At 46.1% G+C, this 27538-nt stretch overlaps 2 protein-coding genes across 3 annotated transcripts in view; one reads left to right on the forward strand and one right to left on the reverse strand.

Moving 5' to 3' along the window:
• Positions 1-374, forward strand: part of LNX1 (ligand of numb-protein X 1) — an 83863-nt gene extending 83489 nt beyond the window's left edge. Inside the window, exon 10 of the mRNA XM_054163424.1 lies at positions 217-374. Within this exon, the coding sequence (XP_054019399.1) occupies positions 217-352 (136 nt within the window). The 3' untranslated portion in view covers positions 353-374. The remainder of the gene's footprint in view (positions 1-216) is intronic.
• A 1664-nt stretch (positions 375-2038) lies between these two features.
• Positions 2039-27538, reverse strand: part of FIP1L1 (factor interacting with PAPOLA and CPSF1) — a 38205-nt gene continuing 12705 nt past the window's right edge. Inside the window, exons 7-17 of one of the 2 annotated variants that reach the window (XM_054163436.1) lie at positions 27201-27331; positions 26863-26931; positions 24085-24194; positions 20353-20446; positions 18685-18838; positions 15002-15028; positions 14243-14297; positions 13828-13883; positions 9851-10064; positions 3696-3833; positions 2039-2300 (exon numbers count right to left, since the gene is read on the reverse strand). In XM_054163436.1, coding sequence (XP_054019411.1) covers positions 2153-2300; positions 3696-3833; positions 9851-10064; positions 13828-13883; positions 14243-14297; positions 15002-15028; positions 18685-18838; positions 20353-20446; positions 24085-24194; positions 26863-26931; positions 27201-27331 — 1196 coding nt within the window. In that variant the 3' untranslated portion in view covers positions 2039-2152. The remainder of the gene's footprint in view (positions 2301-3695; positions 3834-9850; positions 10065-13827; positions 13884-14242; positions 14298-15001; positions 15029-18684; positions 18839-20352; positions 20447-24084; positions 24195-26862; positions 26932-27200; positions 27332-27538) is intronic. The other variant, XM_054163441.1, reaches the window with a different exon arrangement.

The raw sequence follows: 27538 nt of genomic DNA on the forward strand, positions 1-27538 counted from the left end.
TGAGACTGTGTCCTCTTGTTCTGGTGGTGGTTGCCTGGGAGAAGAGACCAACCCCCACCTGGCCATATGACCAGCCAGAGAAGGAACAGTGAGACTCATTTCTAGCCCTTGCTGCCAGGCTAAGGCCATCCCTTGGCATTTGCAAACCCCTAGGAGCAGCAGCAGCAGCCAGGCTGTTGATATCATTTTGTCTCCTGTCTGCCTTTGGTTTTGCAGGTGCGGCGACATCCTCCTGGCTGTCAACGGCAGGAACACCTCAGGAATGATGCACTCCTGCTTGGCAAGGATGCTCAAAGAACTGAAGGGCAAAATCACTCTCACCATTGTGTCCTGGCCTGGCACTCTTGTATAAGAGTGGGGCAGGGAGCCAAAAAAAAAAAAAGGCAGAGAGGTCAGGTTTGGCTTTCTGGGCGAGCGCAAGAGAAAGGTTTGTGAAACTCCCCCCTGCATGTCAAGAGCAGCCAGATTTAGGCAAAGCAGGGACACCTGTCAGAGGGGGAAAAGAATCACTTCACAGTGATTCGAGCTCCAGAGTTGAGTCTTTCCTTCCCTGTGTTCTCCAGGTCTTTTGTTTTGTTGGGTTGTTTTATTTCTCTGGGTTTTTTTCATATGTATTTAATGCGTTCTAAGGGATGATGAAATTCCAGGAGCAGCTAAAGCAGCTCCTGCTCAGCCCCTGCTTTGGATTTTAATTTAAGAAAGGAACTCCTGGGGGGGAAACCCTAAATATTATTGCATTTTTTCCCAGTTGCAAAAAAACCCAAAACACCCAAACCCAACAACAAACCCAAACAATCAAAAGCAAAAGATCAGGTGAAGGTTTTTACCCAAACACACTAAGAGCACTTTGCTTCCCTGTACCTTTTGATGGTCAGCATGAAGCTGGGATTTTCAAGACTGTTGTTTTTCTGTTTTGTTAAGTCTGTAACCAAACTGTGAATTAAACATTTCTAAAATAATTCAACAGCTAACCTCTTGCCTGTGGACTTGCACACCAGCCACTCTTTCCAGCCCAGAGCCAAGTGACCTAGTTTCCCTGCTCTGCTTTGCTTAATGCTACTCAATCTAGGTGTGTGTGTGTGGGGGGGTTGGTTTATAGAGAATTACTGTGGGTTGTTTTGGTTTTAAAGGGAGCACCCTGCACACCCTGCTAATACCATACAAATCAATCAATCACAGAATCAATAAGGTTGGAAAAGACCTCAGAGGTCATCGAGTCCATCAAGGCTTCTCAAGAGCACACCCAGCCAGCGCAGCGCAATTGCAGCAGCACTGCCCTGCCACTGACATTTGCTGCCGCGCTGAACTGGAGGAGAGCTGAAAGTTGGGATGGTCTTCATGTTTTGTCTCAGGGGAAAGAACTCTTTTTCTCTCAGCAAATTCCCCATCTTCCCAAGCCTTGCCTTTTCCTCACTGAGAGGAGGCTGTGCCTGTTAATCTCTGGCATGTTAAGGACAGCTGTTCCCCCAGAACAAAGACTAAAATGAACTTTCTCTTAAGCCACTGGAAAGCAGCAGGGGTGATTATCCAGCTTAATTCTGCCTTATGCACCCACACAAACCAAACATCATTACCAAGTCTATGATCACCACCCTCACTCTTTCCACCACACTAAGAACACGCAGCACCTTGCCCAGTTTCTCTGAGGTGTTTGTTTTTTTCCTTTCAGCTTAGTCCAAGGTTCTTGAGGAGTCTGCAGCTCCTGCCTGTCCCTGCAGTAAAGGATGACCTCTTCAGATGCAAGCTCCAACAGCTCTCCTAAAGCCACACTGCTCCAGCTGTTCATAGATGAAAGAGACAGCACACTGTTTCTAAAGGCAGTAAAAGAATGACCTTCCCTGTGGCTTAGGAGAAAAGGAGACCATTTAATACAAAGAACTTAAGCCCTCTGTACATTTTAAGAGCATAAGCCTCTAACTCTAAGATGTTCCTTAAAAGACAGGCAGCCCAGCAATCTCAACGTGAAAAATTCATTCTTTTATTGTCCAAAAAAACCCCCAAAAGTAACCTCTGATCTCAAACTATCAGAACAAGAGCAAGAGCAAATTACTTTAATCCCCAGAAAAATAACAAGATTTATATAGTCATCTATTTCTGGCACTAATATATATGCAAGTAGACCCCAAAAAAAAAGAACCCCAACCATACAAGCCTATTCCACAGGGGCAGCTTCAGTGTTCTCCTGCTCTGGAGCAGGTTCACCGCTGGCTTCCTTCCCTTCTTTGCTTCTTTTGGACTTTTTGTGCTTGTGCCTTCTGTGGCTGTCCCCTTCCTCGCTGTCGTGACGACGTCTGCTGTTACTGCAACACAGAGCAAACAGTGCCTCACACAACTGCCGCCTGCTCAGGCCTCACTGCACTGCAGAGCGGCAGGGCAGGGCAGGGCAGGGCAGGGCAGGGCGAGACCGTCGAGATCATCGAGTCCAACCTATCACCCAGCACCATCTAATCAACTAAACCATGGCACCAAGCGCCCCATCAAGTCTCCTCCTAAACACCTCCAGTGATGGTGACTCCACCACCTCCCTGGGCAGCACATTCCAATGGCCAATCTCTCTCTCTGTGACAAACTTCTTCCTAACATCCAGCCTAAACCTCCCCTGGCACAGCTTGAGACTGTGTCCTCTTGTTCTGGTCCTGGTTGCCTAGGAGAAGAGACCAACCCCCTTCAGGTAGACAGCAGTAAGGTCTCCCCTGAGCCTCCTCTTCTCCAACAGGCTGCCCAGGGAGGCTGTGGCTGCCTCCTCCCCTGGGGGTGTTCAAGGCCAGGCTTGCATGAGGCCTTGAGCAGCTGAGTCTAGCTGAGAGGTGAACCACCCCAGCCTTTGCATTTGGCATCTGCTCCTGTTTTGACCTATTTGGAATGTGGATGCCAGCCCCAAACTGAATTTTTCCTTCACCCATCCTGTACTTTTTGTTGGCAAATGGAATCACAGAATTGTCAGGATTGGAAGGGACCTCAAGGATCAGCCAGTTCCAACCCCCCTGCCATGGGCAAGGGACACCTCACACTCAGCAGGTTGCCTACATCCGGTCTGGCCTTCAAACCCTCCAGGGATGAGGCTGCCACCACCTCCCTGGGCAACCTGTGCCAGTCTCTCACCACCCTCATGGGGAACAACTTCTTCCTAACATCTAAGCTGAATCTACCCATTTCTGGTTTTGCTCCATTCCCCCCAGTCCTATCACTCCCTAACACCGTCAAAAGTCCCTCCCCAGCTTTCTTGGAGCCCCCTTCAGATCCTGGAAGGCCACAATCAGGATGTCACATCCCTCAACGATCTAACATTTTTATTGGCCCTCTTCCCTGGGCTTAAGCTTCATTTTTAACTTCAAAAGGATCAAGCTGCACAATTCTTATCAGGTGATGAGGAGGGTTAATTAACTTGTTAAGAATCCCTGCTGAGTTCTTCTGTTAATGCTGCTGAATGTCAGCTTTGCTCCACCTCTGAGTCCCCCTTTTCCCCCTTCTTTCCCCAAATTCACCATTTCCGCTCACATGCAGCATCCCACAGGAAGTTCAAGCTTTTGGCCTGGCCACGTTTTCTGTGGCAGACAGCTGAGCGTTCCCAGCCTTTCCACACACAACTCCACTTTTGTTTGGGCTTCTTCTCAAAACTTTGTTTGTTTGTTTTTTAAACTGGTCCAAAGTCTTTGATATCCTGTTAAAAAGAAACCAACAAACAGCAAGCAAACCTTCGAGATGACTTGTGCCTGGTCTCTTCTTTCTCTCTGTGCCTCCTGTCTCTGTGGCGATCTTCCTTCTCCCTGCTCGTCCTGTGGCGGTCGTAGCCTCTCTCTGCATAGTCTCTGTATCTGTATCTTTCTTCATCACTGATGGGGAAAAAAAACCAAAGAGAGATTTTCAGGACACCAAACACCAAGCTGTACCTAGACTTAAAAATAATGAAAATCTTACAGACACTCAAGAGAAATGAGAGAAAAAGCTGAATGTGCCTCTGGGTTTCTAACTGAGGGGCACGCCACCTGCTCAAAGGACATTAAGGCTCTTCACCTGACCTGCCAGACTCCGGTGAGCCATGCAGTTTGAAAGGGGATTGTGCAATACAAATGGAAGGGGAGGGAAAAAATACAGATTACAAGAGTGTCACATGAAGATATCAAGCAGTCAGCTCATACCTGTACCTAGCTGCAGCAACGCACAACCCTATGCAAAGTTCAGAAGTGTTTCAGCTCAGTGTGTGCAATGCTCGCCGCTTACCAGCACACTTTTGGCCTATCTACCATTGGAGTCAATTCAGTGTTGGTACAGTTGAGCCATTTCCTTACAATGGCTTCAAGGAAGGACAGTAAAATCCACTCAGTGGTTTAGGTTGCTTTTAAAATCCATTTCTCTCCAGTCCCAATGCTGTCTCCTACTTCCATTCCTCCTTTGGACTACCACAAGTGCTGTCCTGCTACAAGGCTGGTAAGAAACCCCCCAAAATACTACAGGCTCTAAGAGAATTTAAAGGCTTTACTTAGCAAGTGTATTTCCACAGCCTGACTTGATGAGAAGTGTGGTTCTAAGCAGCAGGTGAGAGCAGTATCTGCACTTAGCCAACACCACAGAAATGCTACATTACAGGATCACAGAGTCACAGATTGTTAGGGGTTGGAAGGGACCTCTTAAGATCATCTAGTCCATCCTCCCCTTGCTACAGCAGGATCATAGAACAGCTTTAAAAAGCTGGGCTCACTTTATCCCCTGGACCAAGGAAATCCTACCCAGACACAGTGTCTAGCATCACTTAACGACGAGTCTGCAACACAAATGAACCTACTGGAACTATTTATAGATCCCAGCAAGTCTTTGTAATCATAGGTTGGAGGATCTCCAGCAAGTCCTAAAGAGGCACAATGTGAACAGGCTTTCTGAGGCACCCACTGAAACAGGTGAAGCTCACCAAAAGCCAAGTGTTTAATGCTTTCTAGTTTCCCATCAAAGAAAGTCTCTTGCTGAGGTCCCTGACAGCAGCAGAACAGACCAGACAGCTCACATGAGGAGAACAGCTCAAACCTAAAGACATTTCTCATGTCCTGGAGCAGTGAGAACTTAGAGCAAACCAATTTTATCTGCCATAAGTTGAATCCTGTGGGCACTGCCCAAGTGCAGACAGGACTTTTAGTGCCTTTTACAGCTCTGCCTGAAAGCTCAGAGTGAGAAGGGGCAATGCCTGAAGCAACAGCACTGTGAAACTCTGTATGATGACACCATGAAGCAAACTTCAACAACTGGCAATAAGACAGTGCAGAGAAGCATTAAACAGCCTGCAAGGGATCCTGCTTTAACAAGGGATGCTGAAAAGATTCACACATCCACACCAGGAAGGAAGTTCTGAGCTGTGCACTGAGTGCTGTGACTGCAGTGAGCGATCAGTGCCTGTAACCTTTGTCAAATGGTGTAATTCACTTACAGAGCTGAGAGTGAGCTGATCAGATATTGCAGCGCACATCAGTGACACATCACAGAATGACTGAGGTTGGAAGGAATGACCGAAGACCATCTGGTCTAAAGCTCAGCTCAAGAAGGGCCACAAGTTGCCTGGGACCCTGCCTGGATGGCTTTTGGCCATCTTCAGCGATGGGGAGGCCACAACCTCTCTGGCCAGCTTGTGCCAGTGCTCAGTCACCCTCACAGGAGATGTGTTTGGTTTGGGTTGGTTTTTCAAACAGCTGAAGGAAAACCCACCAAATGCTGAGCTCTCAATCAAATCCCAAAGTTTACACTTTCAGTGGCAAGTGACTGACACCAAACTATGGAAATAGGACCAAAGAAAACATCAGCTGAGAAGGGACAACAGCCCCAAAGGAGTAGCATCTGCTCAAAGGGACAGGGAGATGTGCTGTGAAAATGCACTATTTCACCTGAGCACAGCAGGGTAAAGGTAGAATAGAATAAAGACAGCTGGAGGGTTCATTTTTCAACCACATTTTTGGTTATACTTACAGAATAAAGAGTTTCCACTTTCTTTTAAAAGTCTAACAAATCCAGAAGTAACCAGGTTGGAAAAGACCTTGGAGATCATCAAGTCCAACCTATCACCTAACACCATCCGATCAAATAAACCATGGCACCAAGGGCCTCATCCAAGCTCTTTTTAAACATCTCCAGGCATGGTGACTCCAACACCTCCCTGGGCAGCACATTCCAATGGCCAATCTCTCTTGCTGGGAAGAATTTCTTCCTAACATCCAGCCTGAACCTCCCCTGCCACAGCTTGAGACTGTGTCCTCTTGTTCTGGTGCTGCTTGCCTGGGAGAAGAGACCAACCCCCACCTGGCTACAACCTCCCTTCAGGGTGTTGTAGAGAGCAATAAGGTCTCCCCCGAGCCTCCTCTTCTGCAGGCTAAGCAACCCCAGCTCCCTCAGCCTCTCCTCACAGGGCTGTGCTCCAAACCCCTCCCCAGCTTTGTTGCCTTTCTCTGGACACACAAATACCCTAACACAAATACAGGACCTTTAAAGGTCTCTCCTAACCCAAACCATTCCATCACTCCATGAGCTGCTGCAAACATTGAAAGCAAAATCCTCTGTAAAAAAGCTGATGATGCTTGCTTCAAATCCCACCCCAGCACAGCTTGAGCAAAATGAAACAAAGGGAAGTTAAATAGAAGTCCTGCCTCTGTGCACTCTCCAAACCAGTTCACTTTCCTCTCCTCATAGCTTGTTTCATTTTATTTTGATTAAGGGCAAAGAACTGAAAATAAACCTCCTTAACTAACATCGTGTCTGCATGTCCTCTTGTAAGCCTCTCCCACCTTCCCTGTGACTCTCAAACCAACTGCCACCAGCTAAGGGCCTCAGTTTTCTTCCACAGCCATGTGGCAACAGCTTTGCTACAGATGGTGGATAATTTAGTCACATAAAAAAAAGTTGAGGCCTGCTCTTCCCCCCTCCTTTACAGATAACTCTGGCAGCAGCACAGAGATTTCTTGAGGGCTGGAAGCTATTAAGGTTCATTTCAAGCACCCTTGAATGACCAGGCTTCTATCTGGCCTTCAATCAAGCTGTCTGAGAAACAGATGTTTACATTGGGCTGGAGTTCTCAAGACCTGACACTGTGTGCTCACAGGAGAGGACATCAGCACATCTGCCTACATGGAAAATCCTCTTATCTTGTACCAGCTAACAAACCCTGTGCAAAAAAACCACCCCAATGTCTTCTCTCAGCTGCAGTGATGTTGAGCCTGGGTGCTCTCAAACCAGTGCTAAAAAAACAATCCCCAGCTAATAGAGGGGTAATTCTGCAAAAAAACCTGAGAGCAACACAAAAAACCCCAAGCCTGAGAGAAGGGTCAGGATGCTTACTCAGAAACACTTAGCAAATAATGAGCAAAGTAAATGTAGCTAAACCTGGCAGCCAACAGACCTCTGCTCTGTGGAGCCACAGCAAGCTGAGCATTACATGCTTTGTACTCCTGCACAGGCACCACACAGCAGCTGCAGCTTTACTTCGAGTTCTTTTGGGGTTTTTTTAAAGCAATTAGTTGACAGCAGAATAAAGTTGGCTGCTGGGAGTGCCAGAATTTGCTGTTTTCATCATTTGCCTGAAAAACTCAGACTTTGAAATGCAAAGTTTTACACAAGATAGGATCCATAATTACCCAGGCACTGCTAATGACCAAATTAACCATTTTAGCAGCTATTAGCACCAGTCAATCATTAAGGTCAAATGTTGCAGCACATTGCTCTTGGCACTGAACTGGCAACCCAGATTCACATAGCTCTTCTACAGATTTTTCTAGATCTGCTGGTGAGAAGACTCCAGGGGGACCTTAGAGCTGCCTCAAGGGATCCTGCAGGAAGGCTGCAGAGGGACTTCTCCTAAGGGTGTTTAGAGCCAGGCCAAGGAGGAATGATTTGAAGCTGAGGCAGAGCAGGGTTAGACTGGAGCTGAGGAAGAAGTTTTCCAGTAGGAGGGTGGTGAGAGTGGAACATGTGGCCTTTGGAGGTTGTGGCTGCCTCATCTCTGGAGGTGTTCAAGGCCAGGTTGGATGAGGCCTTGAGCAACCAATTGTATAGAATAGAATAGACCAGACCAGGTTGGAAGAGACCTTCGAGATCATCACATCCAGCCCATCATCCAACACCACCTAATCAACTAACCCATGGCACCAAGCACCCTATCAAGTCTCCTCCTGAACACCTCCAGTGATGGTGACTCCACCACCTCCCAGGGCAGCACATTCCAATGGCCAATCACTCTCTCTGTGTAGAATTTCTTCCTAACATACAGCCTAAACCTCCCCTGGCACAGCTTAAGACTGTGTCCTCTTGTTCTGGTGCTTGGTGCCTGGGAGAAGAGACCAACCCCCACCTGGCTACAACCTCCCTTCAGGGTGTTGTAGACAGCAAGAAGGTCTCCCCTGAGCCTCCTCTTCTCCAGGCTAAGCAACCCCAGCTCCCTCAGCCTCTCCTCACAGGGCTGTGCTCCAAACCCCTCCCCAGCTTTGTTGCCCTTCTCTGGTCATATTCCAGCATCTCAACATCTTTCCTAAACTGAGGGGCCCAGAACTGGACACAGGACTCAAGGTGTGGCCTAACCAGTGCAGTGTACAGGGGCAAATGACCTCCCTGCTCCTGCTGGCCACACTGCTCCTGATACGGGCCAACTGTAGTTGAAAGTTGGAGTAGATGATGTGTGAGGTCCCTTCCAACCTAAGCCATTCTGTCATGATCCTACTGAGGTCAGAGAGCTGGACATCCTACTCATACAAAGGGCTTAAATCACGCCTTTGACCTGCACAGCACTCAGACCAGTTGGGACACAGGCTGCTGCTTTTACACTTCTGGTTTGCATTTAGAGGTTTACTTACAGGTTCCAAGAGAAAAGGGGGAAGGGGAGGATGCCATGTCCTCTGGCTCCTTGGAACACACAACTGAACACTACATTTAATGTTGGAGCACACAAACAGAGGTGCAGGTGTTTGAGCATCCCTGCAGCTAAACTGAGGAAGTGTTGTCTGGATCACTGGGTAGTGAGGTGGGACCTGGACAAGCTGGAGAGGTGGCCCAGGTGAAACCTCATGATATTCAACAAGAGCAAGTTCAGGGTTCTGCATCTGGGCTGGAACAAACCTCACTATCAATACAGACTGGAGGTTGTTAGAAAGCAGCCCTGAGGCTGTAGATGAGAAGCTGGGCAGGAGCAGGCAGTGTGAGCTTGAAGCACAGAAGGCAAATCACAGCCTGGGCTGAATCAAAAAATGTGTTGCCAAAGAGGTGATTCTGCCACTTTGCTCTGCTCTGCTGAGACTTCACCTGGAGTACTGTGTACAGGTCTGGAGCCCTCAACACAGGAAGGACATGGACCTGATGGAGAGGGTCCAGAAGGCCACAAAAATCATCAGAGGGTTGAAGCATCTCTGCTACAAGGACAGGCTGAGGGAACTGGGGGTGTTCAGCCTGGAGAAGAGAAGGCTCCAGGGAGACCTAATAGCAGCCTGCCAGTACCTGAGGGGTCCAATAGTAAAGATGGGAAGAGACTGTTTCCAAGGGCCTGCAGTGACAGGGCAAGGGGCAATGACTTCAAACTAGAGAAGGGCAGATTTAGATTGGGTATCAAAGTAGTTCATCACTATGAGGATGGTGGAACACTGGAACAGGGAGGTGGTTGAGGCCCCATTCCTGGGGATATTTGAGGTGAAGCTTGACAAGGCCCTGGGCAACCTGATGTAGTTGGGGATGCCCGTGCTGACTGCAGGGAGGTTGGATTGGATGAGCTTTGGAGGTCCCTTCCAGCCTGGAGCATTCAATGTGAACTGGCAGGGGGTTTGGACTGGCTATCTGTAGAGGTCCCTCCCAAGCCCTAGCATGGTGTGGTTGTGAGCAGAGCCAAAGCACTCACCTGTTGAAGACACTGGGAGTCGGGCTGTGGTCTCGCTCCCTCTCCCTGTCCCTGGTACGCTCTCGCTCCCGCTCCCGGTCCCGATCCCGGTCTCGGGATCGCTCTCTCTCTCGCTCCCTGTCCTTCTCTCTCCGTGCATAGTAATCCCACTGCTTGCTGGTGTCCATGAGGCTAGGCCAGGAAGGAGAGGAACCTGCAAGGTGCGGAAAGGTGACTAAAGAAAAAGACGCAAGGATTAGAAGGAACAAAAGCAGACAGCAGGTGAAAACTGTAACACTACTGATGCACGAACACATCCACGCCTGCCAGCCTCCTCACTCACAGTCCTCAACCTTCCCCTTTCACAGCCAACTTCATCCTGAATAAGCTCTGCCTTCCTCTTTCCCCTCCCTTACAATGCTAAGCTGGGGAGGGGTCTGGAGCACAGCCCTATGGGAAGAGTCTGAGGGAGCTGGGGTTGCTTAGCCTGGAGGAGGCTCAGGGGAGACCTTACTGCTCTCTACAACTACCTGAAGGAAGGCTGTAGCCAGGTGGGGGTTGGTCTCTTCTCCCAAGCAACCAGCACCAGAACAAGAGGGCACAGTTTCAAGCTGTGCCAGGGGAAGTTTAGGCTGGAGGTGTGGAGAAAGTTCTTCCCAGAAAGAGTAACTGGCCATTGGAATGTGCTGCCCAGGGAGGTGGTGGAGTCACTGTCCCTGGAAGTATCAAAAAAGGATTGGATGTGGCACTTGGAGCCATGGTTTAGTTAGTCATGAGGTGTGGGGTGATAGGTTGGACTTTATGATCTTGAAGGTCTTTTCCAACCTGGTTAATTCTATTCTATTCTAATAAAGGCCTCTAGCACTCATTTAAATCCTGCTTGTGGAGATGTTCAGAACCAGGATGTACTGCACAAAACCTGTCATTTAAATCCTGCTTGTAGAGATGTTCAGAACAAGGATGCACAGCACAAAAATGATCTCAATCCTCTTAAAAAAAAAGAGAAAAAAACTAATTAAAATATTCTGCAAGGATTTGCTGAAAGAAATGTGATTTCAGGTGGTCAAATAGCTATAGGTTTAGGCCTTTTTTTGGGTGGGGGGAACAACTAAATAACCAGAAATAAAACTGCCTTTGACACCCAGTGGCTCTGAAATTACAGTTCTGAAAAGACAACAAAAAACAAGGACAAACTTGATATTTAGAAGATGTTCTTTCTGTATTTTGTCCCTTAAAAGACCTGGGTTTGAAGATATGCTGTTGGTTTCCTGGTTTTCAGTCACTAATTGATATCCTGTAAAAATATATTGTTGCTTTCCAAGTTCTCAATCACTAATTGATATCCTACACTGCTCTGCCAACCTTTCCTGGTTACAGAATCAAAATCCCATGTAATCAGGCTGAGGAGAAGAAATAAAGCTTGCTAAGATACCATTGTTACTGAAGGCTCAGCAGCATCACTATTACCACTAAAATGGAATAGTTTTAGGAACTGAAGCATATTCTCTTCCATCTAAAAGATGATCTGCTTAGGAAGTCACACCACTGCCTGCCAATCTGTTTAGGTAAGCAGCAATGGGAAGGGGGAAGGGCCAAGCTTCTCTGTTGCTTTCTGCCAACTCCCACGTAATAACTAACTGCTGCTCTTCATGCCCCAGGTGTCCTGTCCTGCCCTCCCTCTCCAGGAGCCCTGTGAATGCATCCTCTTGATGAAAAAACATCAGGGCTGTGGTATTTAACTGGAAACAGCACTCTCTGGTGGACTTACAGTACAGAGGACTTCCCACTTTCTGCTTATCTGCTTTGCTAGCCAATGATAACATAGCCTCCAATAACTCGTTTGCTTTGAGTTCCACTTCATTATCTATAACATGAGAACAACATTCACTTGACTCCATGGTGGCACACAGAGACATGAGCAGTACCATGAACATGAATCCCCACTGAACAATGCCAAGAGCATTACTGCTGCTATGCTGTTATGACATCAGTGGCTTCTCCAGGCAGCTATCTTCTGACTGCCTTGCCTGCAATGGCTGGGGTATGCCTGCTTTGGCAGAAGCTGATGACAGCAGCTTGCCAAGCAGCCAAAGGAGGAATACAAAAGACCTTTTGGGCAGGAAAACCCTGCTTGATTGTTAAAATACACTTGCAATGAAAAACATGGTGATTCTGTGACAAAGCACTTCCAGGAGGCTTTGCTTCTGACACAGTGCTCCACATTGTCTCATTTGAGGGCTACAGACAAAAAGAGGAGTTAACAGGACAAGAAAATAAATGCCCTCATACAATACTATGTTGTTCATTACCCTGCCAAAAACCTGGAATTCTTCTAAGGAAAGCAGCCAGAAATAGCAAAAAACCAGCTGGACTTTAAAGCCTGCTAATTTCCTTGACTTGCCACTATGTCAACAACATAAGGATGGTCTACGAGTTGCTGGCTGCCAGGGTATTCTCATCTCAGGTGTAAACTCCAGCTTCACTTTAAATGCATACACTTCAGTTATTAATGGTGGGATCAACTTTTACAGTGAATTTTGGCTACTCCTCCATCTCTGCAGTAATTCTCATCAGATAGAAGTATGTCATTTCCATCCCAAGAGCCTGAGATAAACCAGGGTGCAGTTTTGTTACCTACACTTTTACCAGGAACTCTTCAGAACAGACAAGCAGCTTACTTTGGAATATGAATTGCTGCTCTGTGTTTGCTGCTCAGAGAGCTGAGGGTTGAGAGTAGCTCTGAAGGAACAGATTTGGGTGCACTGATTGATGAGAAGCTCACCATGAGCCACCAATTCAGCACAGAAGGCGAGTCTTGTGCTGGAGTGAATCCAGAGGAGTGTGGCCAGCAGGGCAAGAGAGAGGATTCTGCCCCTTGACTCTGCTCTGCTGAGACCACACCTCCAACACTGCCTCCAGTGCTGGCATCCCCAGCATAAGAATAACACACTGCTGTTGGAGTGAGTCCAGAGGAGGCCACAAAGATTCTCCAAGGGCTGGAGCACCTCTGCTATGAGGATAGCATGGAAAAAAATCCAGCACACAAATATCCAAGCAAACCAACAGCATTTAGCAAGAGCTGCTGGGTTTGCAACCATGTATCTGTTTATAACAGAATACATAGAATAAACCAGGTTGGAAGAGACCTTCAAGATCATCACGTCCAACCCATCAACCAATCCAACACCACCTAAACAACTAACCCATGGCACCAAGCACCCCATCAAGTTTTCTCCTGAAAACCTCCAGCGATAGTGACTCCACCACCTCCTCAGGCAGCCCATTCCAATGGGCAATCACTCTCTCTGTATAGAACTTCTTCCTAACATCCAACCTAAACCTCCCCTGGCGCAGCCTGAGACTGTGTCCTCTTGTTCTGGTACTGGCTGCCTGGGGGAAGAGACCAACCTCTGCCTGTCTACAACCTACCCTCAGGTAGTTGTAGAGAGCAATAAGGTCTCTCCTGAGCCTTCTCTTCTCCAGGCTAAGCAACCCCAGCTCCCTCAGCCTCTCCTCGTAGGGCTTGTGTTCCAAACCCCTCACCAACTTTGTTGCTCTTCTCTGGACTTGTTCCAGCAAGTCCACCTCCTTCCTAAACTGAGGGGCCCAGAACTGGACACAGTACTCGAGGTGCGGCCTAACCAGTGCAGTGTACAGGGGCACAATGAGCTCCCTGCTCTTGCTAGCCATACTGTTCCTGATGCAGGCCAGGATGCCATTGGCCCTCTTGGCTGCCTGGGCACACTGCAGGCTCATGTTCAGCCTACCCTCAACCAGCACCCCCAGGTCCCTCTCTACTTGGCTGCTCTCCAGCCACTCTGACCCCAGCCTGTAGCTCTGCATGGGGAAAGCAGGCAAAGAGCTTTCACAATTAATTGCTGAAAGGATCTGTTCAGTCTCTTAGCAAATTGTTTGATAAGACTCATCAGGATTTTAGCTATCTATCAACAGTTTCATCTCGCAGCAGGCAAGGTTTTCAAAGGCAGAAGCTTACTTACCACTGCCATAGGAAAATGCACGAACAGACCGACCATCATAGCCAGAAGGGTGGCCACTGTTGAAGAGAGAACACAGGCAAAAACCCACTTTTACCATGAAAGTCAAGAAATATCTACCACCAAGAAACACATCCTCTCCATATTATTCCCCTGGATTCTTCCCACCACACAGACTAAACCAAAGTGTTTGCTATGAATGGATTTAAGTCCTCCGCTTTGAGCAGGGCTAGTTAAAGGAAGCCGCCTGCCGCTTTAGTGCCAGGCAGGTGTGACTACTGACACTGCTGTACAAACACTGCACAAATCTGAGACTGTCTCACCACTCCCTGGTAAAATCCATAAGCCACTGGGTAGTGTAAGAGCCCTGACTTCAGTTCCAGAATGCTGACTCATCAGTCTGTAAGAGTTCACCCACCTGTCTATGGTGGGTATGAGGGAAGGTGGAGGGCCGCCAGGAGGTGGTGCAAAGCCTGTAACATAAATTAGGTGAGGGGGGAGGGAGAGTAAAAATGAAACCAAACCATAAACACATAAAAGAACCAGGCTAAGCATGCACTAGCAAATCAGTTCCAGAGTACAAGGCAACTATTGTTTTTCACTGCGTAAATGGGGTTTATCTTGTAAGACTGACAACTACCTTCCTGCTTCACAAAGGCAGATTATTAAACATGCACCATCAGGGTTTCAAATCAAATACTTTGGCACTATTCAAAACACAGTCATCTAGAAACACAGGGAAATTCCTGAGTGGTTAACAACACTTCATAAAAACCAACCACAACTATTGGGGGAAAAGGAGAGAAGGGGGAAAAGGAGAGAAGGGGGAAAAGGAGAGAAGGGGGAAAAGGAGAGAAGGGGGAAAAGGAGAGAAGGGGGAAAAGGAGAGAAGGGGGAAAAGGAGAGAAGGGGGAAAAGGGGAAAAAAACCAAGCCAAAGGGGAAACCAAAAAAGTCCAAATCCTCCATCTACAACTGGGTGATGAGTTCCATTACTCAGCAGCATTTTCATTCATTTTCTTTTCTGCCTGGCATCACAACACCTGAGTCTCCAGCTCTGCATCTAGTTTTGTAGTGATAACTCTTATCTAGCTAACTGAATGGAAGTTGCTACATTGCAGACCATTTCAGTTCTCCTTTCTTAACCAAATGGGGAAAAGGATTTCAAGCAAGTTTACCTGGTGGTGGCACTGTTATTGGGATACCTAAAAAGACAACGAATATGGGATCAGGTTCTAGTAACTGTAGAGCTGAAATCACATTAAGCTATCACCACCTACATGCTCAAAAAGAATGAGAACTTATTGTCTGTGATCAAGGTCCCACCTTAACACCAACCATTAAGATTTTACACAAGCCTTCTCAGATCTGGCTTTTTCATTCCCGTTCTTCAGGATTTCAGAGGCAAAAACAAACCAAGAATGAGTCTGGGTCCCAAGCATAGAATTCAATCCATAACCCTGAAGTGCTTAATATCCAGAAGGAAAGGAACATCCCACAGAATACATTTGCACTGGTTTGTGGTCCTGGATGAACCTGGCCTTTCAGAGCTTAGTGCAGGAAAGAGCAGGTCTATGTGGACAACACATTCTAGCACCTGTAAGCGCTGTAGGCTTATCACTCAGTGATATGCCACTCTGCATTTAATCACTTAGTTGCTACTTGTAGAGGGGAAAAAAACATCACTTGGTATTTTATTTTCTTGTTAACATCTGAGAAAGGAGAACTCTTTGATAAGGGACACGTTCAAAAACTGCCCTAACTTTTCTGGTTTTCAGAGCCAGCTCAGCTGTCACACAGCTAACTAAAGGCTGAGAAATCCTACCCAAAGAATTAAAAGTGCATCAAAGTCAAGGTCCTGCATCTGGGTCAGGCAAATCCCAGGCACAAGTCCAGGCTGGGTGCAGAGTGGGTTGAGAGTAGTTCTGAAGAAAGAGACTTGGGGGGAGAGGGAGTAAAGGGCCAAATTTCTCTACCACATTGAACTATTTTCAGTTCCTCAGCACACAAGCCTGCAATATGCAGCACTGTGCCTTCCTCTGTGACCTGCCCTAGGTGCTCCTGCTCTGGCAGGAGGGGTGGGCTTGATGAGCTTTGGAAGTCCCTTCCAACCCCCTAACATTCTGTGAAATTACTTCTTCTGAGGAAGAAAAAGAGCTCTTGAAATACAGAGTCACCTCTTGCAAGGTGTGGACTAAACTTGAGTACCAGTGCAAGAAGGTGACTGCACAGATCACATCAAGCCCCTATAACACCTTGTACTGCCACAAAGATACAGCTGGCCTAAGCCTGAATCCTCAAGACTCACAGGTCAAAAGCAATCCAAGTGGGATTAGTGCAGCATTTTAGGTGATGTGCTCAGAACTGCTTTCAGGCCATCCTAGGAACTCAAGGCTGGTCGGTATTCACAGAAACCCAGGCAGGTTTTCCTGAAGCAAAGCCACCCCTGCTCCTCTTGGAAAGTAAGGAACCAGACAATGCTGCCACAGCTCAGCAACATCCTGCAAATGAGCTGACCTCTCTAACAGCCCTCAGCACTGCAACAGAACTCAGCCTTTTGCCACAGGCTAAACTAAGTCAAATTCTCACTCATTAGTCACCAGAGTACAAACTTAGATTGCTAGTGCTGAGCAGATTTACAGTTCCTTGCTAACCCCTGCTAGAAGCTTAGGCAGTCAAACCTCCCAAAGTTAAGCAACAGCAGTTCAATACTTGAGATTTGGGGTTGTTTGGTTTTTCAGTTTCACAAATACATGGCACTTTTTAACCACACCCTTAAAAGTAGAAGACATAAATCAGCTTTTAAAGCATCCATGTTCTTCTGTTAAAAGCAATAAACCCAGGAAACAAAACACAACACATTTCATGCCACAGCCACTGAGCTCCTAGGAGTGTTGGGAGAATTTGGTGCATTTGGCCCTTTGAATCATTCCAGGACTTACTCCTGGGAAAAAAAACCCAAAAATCACACAAGTGAATGAATTCAGAACAAGAGACCTAACTTCAAAGTAAGCTTCTCTTTCAAAGGGGCTTTTGGAGGATGTTTTATATTTGGAATACTTAAATTTTCTGGCAAGTAGTCCTGGTTTAATGGTGGTTAAGAGTAGGGTTGGGGGTTTTTCTTTTAAACTCCTCCTTCATTGAACCTAAGAGGGATGGCAGATTCTATTTTAGGATTAGCTTTGAAGATGAAGAGCTGGCAACAGCACAATTAAAACACAGGCCTGAAGAAACCAAATCCTCTTCATTATTATTTTCAAATCTGCTTGAAGCAGGGAAGGATGTGGAAGGAGACCTTCTGAACAAGTGTATGTCATAAACCTGTCTGGGAACCACAAGGCTAAAGCCAAACCTGCTTGCTAAATCTCTAACACATGTGGATCTCTTTCACCTTTAAAAGCTCAACAGGTGAGGGACTCCTTAAGAACAGTTGATATCCCTGCACCAAGAATATTTGGGGTGCTGGTGGGGGTTCCTTTCATCCTTTTGGATACCACAATAACAACTAATATAATTACTTTCTAACAATTTGCAATGCATTAGCTGTATTATTTAATCAGAGAGGGTTTCACTCAGCTTAACACTAACAGCAGGAGCATCTGGGTCCTGTCCCCCTGCAACAGGGACACATCACAAAATTGTCAGAGCAAACAGCACATTCTCTCCTCAGACAACCTAATTTTTCCATTCATGCATAAAAACCTGGGAAAGGGCAAAGAATTATTTCATCTTTAAATCTCTTCTGTTTGCTAGGTTGCATCACTTTGTGTATGACAACAACTGAAGAAGGCCAGAGCTTGCCAGGCAGCAGGAGCTAATAGTTTTAGTGTGTGGAGAAAGCAATCGCTTCTACGAGGACTTCAAACCTAAAAAGCCCCAAACAAATTCATTGCACAGAAATAATGACTTCACTTCCTTGCTTACACACAGCAGTATTATAACAGAGAAGCCTTTACATATGCAAGGAGAATAGCATAGAAACTGCTCCACATGGTTTCAAAACAAATCAAGCAAAAGAAGTAAAGGAACAAAAGGAGCAACCAAGGAAAGTGCCTCGTGTCCAGTCAGTGTCTTCTATAACCAATCCTTCACTTTCCTACTTAAATACTCCCCAAAGAGCATTTCTTTCTCCATCTATTTTCATTTCTCACTGTCCATTCTTAGCTCCCTGCTGTGTCCTTTTGAACTTAATTCCTGAGGATGACCCCTCTCAGGTAACAAATGGCTGTAAAGTTCCATAAATATCAAGTTTCTGTCACCATTCAGTAAATGTCACTGAATTCAGATTTAACAATGAGAAGAGCTCTCAAAGAGTTTTCAGTCTTTTGTGATTCACAGACACAGGATGGTGGATAAAGCCCCCAGATGCCAGCAAGACCTCTGACTGAAAGAAAGGAAAGGGCACAAGCGTGATTTCTCATCAGACTTCTGGTAATTCATGGGGAAAGGAGGAGTAGAGCTTCTGCTGCTGCTCTGACCTTGGACATCAGAGAGAACCCAGCTTCTGCCATGAAGTCATGGGATCTCAAAAGTTTGTAGAATCATTTGTTACCATCAACCTCTCAATAGCAGTTGACTTACAGAAAAACAGCTTCTCTATTCAAACATTTCCAAAGGCACAAGATCCAACATCTAGTCTTTAGGTAATTATTTACTAATTGGGATTGTGCTTACTGAGAAAATAAAGTCCATGGATTCTGTTTCTGCCCTGCAGATATACTTAAGAGGAGTAGAGTAGCAAATTCTGCACATCTAGCCAAACATGCATGGAACAAACTGTGTTTCATTCAATATCATTAAGCATTTGATGGTAATGCCCTCCTCATTCTTCACACCCTATGTAGTAGTGCAGGATATTTACCTGGTGGGGGAATCAGAGGTGGAGCAGAACTGACAGTAGGAGGGGGTGGGAGGAAAGGAGGTGGTGGAAGGTGGGTAGGTGGAGCTCCTGGAGGGAAAAATGGAGGTGGCTTGGTAAAATTGTCTACTTCAGGATTAGATCGTTCTGAAAGAACCTGTAAAATATCAAACTATAGTTACAATTGCTATGTCAAAAGGGCAGAAGAGAGGTTTCCTCTCTTTCCAGTTAGTACAACAGGAAAAGTATTACTTATGTAGCTAAAGAGCCATATTCAGATGGTCTCAGTTCAAGCTGCACCCCTATGCTCAGCGTCCCAACCCTTGCCAAGTTATTTGGAGTGTCTAAGAGCAGCCAACAGGGCTGGAAGATTTGAGGGGCAACATAAATCATCTGAATATGGCTGACAAAACCATCTTAAATTTACATACAAAGCAAAGTATATAAAGAAAATAAATCAGTATGGACAGCATGAAAACCCCAAAGACATTAGATTGCTTAACTACTGAGAGATCAGTTGAAACAACACACGGCAGTGTTTTCAACAGGAGGACTACAATCCATGAGTCCCTTCACTCCTTCACCTCAACCCAAGCTGGCATGGAAATGCAGGTAGGGCACCAAGCAACCCTGAGTCTTCTCCACAGAGAAAAATGAGTATTGAATCTCAATGCATTTAGTTGTTTTCTTAAGATAAGCTGTGGTGGGTTTAGGCTATGCCTTTAAAGTGGAGTTACAGGTTTTGAGCAGAAAAGTAGAAAAATACAAACAAATCACTCTTGGGTGCAAAAAGCAAAACAAAAGATTATTCTAAACAAATTCATTGGGTAAATATCTGGAGTAAGAAGGGGGCAGAGGAATGGCTTCTCTCCTCATAACCCAAGCCCACAAAGACTAAAATCATGAAGACTAAGCTTACAATTCATGGTTAAAAATTCATATTATGTTATTTAAGCACTCTCAACTCCATTCCTTCACCACTTAGTTTAAAAGGGCTGCATTTCTCAATCTGCATACAAAGAGGCTTTTGCTTTCAGCATTAGTGCCTGGCAGGAACAGGGGAGAAAGGGGTTTAAAATATTTATCTTAATCACTTAGTAAACAAAATGCTACCCCATGCAGATCCAGCAGAACCAATATTGTCTCCTGCACTGCAAGTCTGCAGTCTCTCTTATTTCCTTCACTCAGGTAGACCAAAATATTTATCTTCAGCAGTAACTATTTCACCTGAATGAATTTTAATTAACTACCACAACCAGCCAGGCAGAGGGACCTGGGGGTACTGGTTGACAGCCAGCTGAACATGAGCCAGCAGTGTGCCCAGGTGGCCAAGAAGGCCAATGGCATCCTGGCCTGCATCAGGAATAGTGCGGCCATCAGGAGCAAGGAAGTCATTGTGCCCTGTACTCAGCACTGGTTAGGCCACACCTTGAGTCCTGTGTCCAGTTCTGGGCTCCTCAGTTTAAGAAGGACATTGAGACACTTGAACGTGTCCAGAGAAGGGCGATGAGGCTGGGGAGAGGTCTGAAGCACAGCCCTGCAAGGACAGGCTGAGACAGCTGGGGTTGCTTAGCCTGGAGAAGAGGAGGCTCAGGGGAGACCTTATTGCTCTCTACAACTACCTGAAGGGAGATTTAGGCAAGGATAAGAGGCAAATCTGCAGTACAAAACCTGTATGTTGCTGTTCTCGTTAGCTCGCCGGCGCCCTTCCACCCTGCTGATAGTGATGCTCTGTCCGATGACATCTATTGTGCCAGATATTCTCCTGCAACAACAACACAGGACAAACCAGAGTCAACAAGCAGAGCTGGAAGAGGCAAAACCCAAAAGGAAAATACAAGAGAGAGCAGAAAGGCTTGTAGACTTCTCTCATTCTGAATGCCAGAAGTTCCTTTTCCTCTATAAAGCCTAAGAGACCATTTTTGAAGAACACTAAATGTGGGTGAAATTTGCTGAGCCATGCAGGTGTGTAGAACTAAGTAATGAAGCAATAAAGACTCCTGTAAAACAAAAGCTGACTCTCCATTCTCCTTCCATTCCCTACAAGGTACTAAACCTACACTACTTTTCCCCCCCCCTTTTACTGGTAACAGCAAAGGAATAAAAAAACCCCACCTCATTATGGAAAAAAAAGCATTAAGCAAACCAGTTATCAAATAAGCTCTGAAGAAAAACACTTGAGGGTGTTGGTTTTTGCTGAGAAGCTCAGCATGAGCCAGCAGTGCCCTCATGCAGCCCAGCAGGCAGCTGTGTGCTGGGCTGCAGCCAGAGGAGTGTGGCCAGCAGGGCAAGAGAGAGAATTCTATTCCTTGACTCTCCTCTGCAGACTCCACCCCAGATACTGCCTCCAGTTCTGGTCTCCCCAGCATCAGAAGGACACAGAGCTGTTAGAGTGAGTCCAGAGGAGGCCACAGAGGGCTGCAAAAGAATCACAGAATGTATCTGGTTGGAAGAGACCTCCAAGATCATCCAGCCCAACGGTATCACAGTATAACTAAGATTGGAAGAGACCCCAAGGATCATCGAGTCCAACCTGTCTCCACAGACCTCATGACTAGACCATGGCACCAAGTGCCACATCCAATCCCCTCTTGAACACCTCCAGGGATGGTGACTCCACCACCTCCCTGGGCAGCACATTCCAATGACGAACGACTCTCTCCGTGAAGAACTTTCTCCTCACTTCGAGTCTAAACCTCCCCTGGCACAGCTTGAGACTGTGTCCCCTTGTTCTGGTGCTGGTTGCCTGGGAGAAGAGACCAACCCCTTCCTGGCTACAACCACCTTTCAGGTAGTTGTAGAGGGCAATGAGGTCACCCCTGATCCTTCTCTTCTCCAGGCTAAACAATCCCAGCTCCTTCAGCCTCTCCTCACAGGGCTGTGCTCCAAACCCCTCCCCAGCTTTGATGCCAGCATCTCAACATCTTTCCTAAACTGAGGGCCCAGAACTGGACACAGGACTCAAGGTGTGGCCTAACCAATGCAGAGTACAGGGGCACAATGACCTCCCTAAACCCTTAGCCCAGCACTGAAGGGCCAACAGAGAAGGGCAACAAAGCTGGGGAGGGTTTTGGAGCACAGCCCTGTGAGGAGAGGCTGAGGGAGCTGGGTTTGCTTAGCCTGGAGAAGAGGAGGTTCAGGGGAGACCTTATTGCTTTCTACAACTATCTGAAGGGAGGTTGTAGCCAGGTGGGAGTTGGTCTCTTCTCCCAGGCAACCAGCACCAGAACAAGAGGACACAGTCTCAAGCTGTGGCAGGGGAGGTTCAGGCTGGATGTGAGGAAGAAATTCTTCCCAGCAAGAGAGATTTGCCATTGGAATGTGCTGCCCAGGGAGGTGGTGGAGTCACCATCCCTGGAGGTGTTTAAGAAGAGCCTGGATGAGGCACTTGGTGCCATGGTTTAGTTGATTAGATGGTGTTGGGTGATAGGTTGGACTCGATCTCCAAGGTCTTTTCCAATCTGGTTAATTCTACTCTATTCTATTCCCTTTGTTAATTCTACCATAGCCAAGGCTACTGCTGAATTATCTCAAATGTTTATACAACAATTCTATTCTATTCTGGGCAAATCTGAAGCCTTGGATCTTGATTCTCATGGGGAAATTTCAAAGACTCCTCAGCCACCACTTAGCTCAGTAGTAAGATTTTAAGCAGACATCACTAGATTTCTGTCTCAGAGTATGCCAAGAAAAGAAAGGCCTTGGTTTGTCCCTTACATGACCAGGGCACCTGGGATACAGATGCATTCCCAATGGATACATCCCAACATGAAAAAGCAATCCACACGTGTGGGAAGCACATGAGCCCACAGCAGAGCTCAGACAAAGTGGAGCCTGAAAGAAACATTCCAGCAACTCAGTGAGTGATTCCACTCTAATTAGAGAATGGTTATTTATGAGCTATTTGCGCTATGAACATCACCCTCCATGGAGATTTCAGACAGATATCTCAATCTCACTTGGCAAGTTGAGTTCATTTGGGTGCTACAGAGCAAGGGGAAAAGGGAAATGGGAATTTGCAAATTCATAGCTTCAGAAATCACTCCAAGCACTAAAAATGAACTGCTTTTTGGACACACATTGCCCCTTTTCAGGATCCAGAAACAATCTAACTACTGGCTGCCACTTACTCACTAGACTTAGAGCCTAGCCTAAGAATTAAAGAATTAAACTATACTTGAAGGAGGCTACAAGAAGGCTGCAGAGGGCTGTTTCCAAAGGCCTGCAGTGATAGGACAAGGGGCAATGGTTTGAAATGAGAGAAGATTTAGACTGGATGTTAGGACCAAGTTCTGCACCATGAGAGTGGTGGAACACTGCCACAGGTTGCCCAGGGAGGTGGTTGAGACCCCATCCCTGAAGATGTTCAAACTTGGTGTCAACAAGGCTCTGAGCAGCCTGCTCTAGTGGAGGATGTCCTTGTTGACTGCAGGGGCATTGCATTAGATGACCTTTGGAGGTCCTTTCCAACCCAAACCATTCCCTGATTCTACAATTTAAAATAATTGGCTCTCTGCCAGGAGGCCTTTGCAGTAGCTCTATGTGAAATTGTTCCAAGTATTTCTCATGTGGCAGTAAAGCTTCAGCATTGTAACAACTCACAATTACAGCATTCACACTGAATTGATATAAAGTAACTGAGTCTAACCACTGCAACACACACCAGTGAAACAGATGCAAATGTATTGTTTTGTTTCCTCTTTCTATACCAAACAGACAACTTTCTGTCTTCTTCTTAAAGACATATAGGTTTCCCAATCTTTGCTAAGGTAAATCTGTACTAGGAGAAAACAGACTTGTCCTAAGCTTAGCCTGAAGGGTAAAAGTGATTAGAACCACTCCTTCACTCATGGGATGTTAGGGGTTGGAAGGGACCCAAAGAGATCATCCAGTCCAACCTCCCTGCCAGAGCAGGACCATACAATCTAGCTCAGCTCACAAAGGAACACATCCAGACAGGCCTTGATAGTCTCCAGAGAAGGAGACTCCACAACCTCTCTGGGCAGCCTGCTCCAGTGCTCTGAGCACCTCACAGTGAAGAAGTTCATCCTCGTGTTGAGGTGGAACCTCCTGTGCTGCATCTTACATCCATTGCTCCTTGTCCTATCCCAGGGAGCAAGTGAGCAGAGCCTGTCCCCTCCCTCCTGACCCCCAGCCCTCAGATATTTATAATCAGTTATTAAATCTCCTCTCAGTCTTCTCTTGTCCAGACTAAAAAGCCCCAGGTCCCTCAGCCTCTCCTTGTCAGGCAGCGCTCCAGTCCCCTAATCATCCTCCTAGCCTCATTTATACCTCTTACAGAAATGCCATTTCCCTTTTTCCTACAAAAATCATCAACTTCAAATACATAAAGGTAAGAGCACAAAAAGGTTTTCTTTTGGTCTTGAGTTAGTACTGACTGACCTGTTTGTTGGGATTCCTGATTTGAATAAGGCAGGAGGAGATGTGAACTCAGCTTTGGTCGACTGCACTGCCAACTCTTTCTCCAAATTTCCAGTTCTGCCCTGCTGTACCTTCAAAACAACATTTCAGCATTAGTTCAACCCCAGGAGTGTAGCAGACCCAACACTCAGCACAGCACACAGCCAACACAAAAAGAGAGGGAAGACCAACTTTAATCAGATTTTTTTTTTACAAACTATCACCTTTGCACAGCCAATAAAATTCTTGAAGGATATATTACTTAAGTGCTGTGTTTAATACATGTAGGAAGCAATGTGCCAGAGAATAACTTATTACAGTTTAAAGGATACCCAGGATATCAGGTAGTGATAGGACTAGGGGGAATGGAATGAAGCTGGAGGTGGGGAGATTCAGGCTGGATGTCAGGAGGAAGTTCTTCCCCATGAGAGTGGTGAAGCCCTGGAATGGGTTGTCCAGGGAGGTGGTTGAGACCCCGTCCCTGGAGGTGTTTAAGCCCAGGCTGGACGAGGCTCTGGCCAGCCTGATCTAGTGTGGGGTGTCCCTGCCCATGGCAGGGGGGCTGGAACTAGATGATCCTTGTGGTCCCTTCCAACCCTGACTGATACTATGATATTTATTTTCCAAGCATTTAACGTGAGCAGACCAAACTGATTCTCCTGGCAGAATTTTCTCTCCGGACAAAAGAAGGTCTTAAATTTTTAGAAGCAGCAAACTTATTAACAAACTAAAATCAAAATCTTCATAATCTTAAGGAAGGAGATAGCCCAACAAGGTCTGCTACCCAACAACAACAAACCACGAGACAAGAAACAGAGTGGATGGATTCTCAAGTCTGCCCTACTGACCATGAGATCTAATTTGAGTCCGAGGAGGAAGTCACTTCATGCTCTGTGGGGGTGTGCAAACCCTCATTAGTTCAGACCGAATACTTCAGAACCAGCAGTAAGCTTTTGAAGTACTGCAGCATTCCAGAGACACTTTAACAAAGCTGTGCAAGACCCTTGGTGCAGCTGCTTCAAGTACTGCTTGACTTCAGCAGCACATCATACATGAAAAGAAAGCCCTGCCTGGCTCAGCACTAAACACAAACCTGTGCTGAATCAGTTTTTCAAGACACTCCCTCTGTAGCAACCTACAGATACATCACTCCAGTACAATCACAGTGTGACATCATACAGGTTGTGATCTCTGGAGGTCTCTTCCAACCCCTGATGTTCTGTGATTTGGTGATCTTACAGGTTGTGTTCTCACAGCTGCTTGTAGGCAAGTGAACTACTAAGCTTTAGCAGAATCATAGAATGGTCTGGCTTGGAAGGGACCTCCAAAGCTCATCCAGTCCAACCCCCTCTGCACTCAGCAGGGACATCCTCAACTAGATCAGGTTGCCCAGAGCCCTGTTGAGCTTCACTTTGAGTATCTCCAGGGACAGAGCCCCAATCACTTCCCTGGGCAACCTCACTTCTAAACATAGGCACTTCTTTCCCTGAGCTCAAAAATGCACATGAATAGTTAAGATTTGTTAAAAAATGAATTCAACTTCAGTATCCAGAAATATATATTAAAAAAACCAACCATCTGAAGAGGTTTTGGCTAAGTACGTCTCTGAAAAATCTCTAAGGGGAAGCTTTGGTTTGGAATATTTATCCTCCTTCCCTCAGGACAACAGCTGAGAGAAGTCAGCTGCAAATCATAACTCCCACTGTCCACCATTTCAACTATTAGAATGGTAACTGAGGAAAGCAAAAAGCCCTGGGGAGCTTCTGATCTGTTCTGACTGAGATAAAGCCAAAATGACTGAAATACCCTCCAGCAGCATATGAGGGCAAACAAAAATACCTGGTTTGTGTCACAGAAGTACACAGAGGGAAGCAACAAACAGTTCCAAGCCAGTTTAATGACAGTTCAAGCACAAAAGTTACTAAATATTAAAAAAACCCAACAAACCAACATCAAAACACTCCAAAAAGCCCAAACAAAACCCACCCACAACACCAACAAAAAAAACCCAAGTCCCCCTCCAAAAACCCAAAATCCAAACCAAAAAACCTCAAACCCCAAACCATAACCAACCAAACAACTGAAAAAAAAAGCCTCAAAATAACTAACCTTTGTATTTTGATTTCAACTTGACGATTAAACAGAAGAGGAGAGAAGAAAATAAGAACCTAAAAACCCCTGTTCTATCCTGAAAATGAATCCTGGCATACCAATTCTTTCTGCTCCCTGAAAAATCAGCACTTCTGAACAGAATGTTATCTAGCACTTGATTTATTGCACTCTAATCCCAGAAGGACAAAAACATGAGAAGGTTGATTTTCACATCTCAGAGTTGCCAAGGAGAAGTGTTACAAAACACAGTTAAGAGCTACGAGGCCACAGGAAAAAAACACAACCAAGCCATAAGCCAGAGAATCTTCCTCAGCACATCTGCACAAATTCTTTCACCTGCATAAGCAACTAAAAAAAACCATGAACCATCACATAAAGAAGTATGAAGTTTCCCTAGGAACTCTGTTAGATCACCAGGCCACTAACTCACATGCTTGCAGCAGGGTGATCAGCAAAGCAAAGCTTTTTAAAGCAGCTTTTTGTGACATGGGCAGAAGGTCACTGATGCAAGAGGAGAGTTTGAAATTATGGCCAAGGTTCACTTCACTTGGTCTTCTGTCAGGCCTGTGGTGGCATGGGAAGCAATACTTGATAAAAAAAGAATATGCCAAAATGAGAGCAACCAACAAAAAGTTTACTAAAATTCACCTTAAAAAGATGGTATCTGCCATCGAGAATCTCTGCACTTGCTCTTACTTCCATAGCTTTGTCTTCAGCCTAAGTTAAATAACACATTGCCCATTAAGATACCACACAAGGCTGAGGTGATGGGCCACAATCTGAGTCAGACGACAGATGCAACCTAGCTGGAGCTAGTCTGGCACACTACCCACACAAACTGCCACACTCTAGGCTCAGGGTGGGGAGCAAGGTGCAAGCTAAGACACACACTGAGCTGGGAAGAACAAGCTTATGGCACACAAGCAGCTTTACAGGGGTGGGAAAGCAAAAAGGCATCTGGAATGTAACAAAGGGGCACTGATTACCGTGATTTTATTGGTGGCTGAGGTAACTGGGAGAATTTCAAGCCCCATTCGTATCCTTTTCTGTTTTTCACAGTAAGCTTTCCAGGTATCTTCATTGAAGCCATAGTTGAAATAATCAGAAAGATCAGCCCCTTCAAACAGAAAACCAGAGAGGTTTAGGACATGAGAAAGTGAACCTTTTCTTCACTGAACAAATTAACACATCACAACAGATCAGGTCTTCATCTGAAAACTTCCTAATGAAGCACACATCAGAGTGTTGCATCACTGAACATACAGCATCTGTGGCTAAGGCTATCAAAACATTCAAATGTAGTTGGGAGTACCTTGCCTGGCAT

Source organism: Dryobates pubescens, chromosome 1 (genome assembly GCF_014839835.1).
Source record: "Dryobates pubescens isolate bDryPub1 chromosome 1, bDryPub1.pri, whole genome shotgun sequence".
Taxonomy (NCBI): domain Eukaryota; kingdom Metazoa; phylum Chordata; class Aves; order Piciformes; family Picidae; genus Dryobates; species Dryobates pubescens.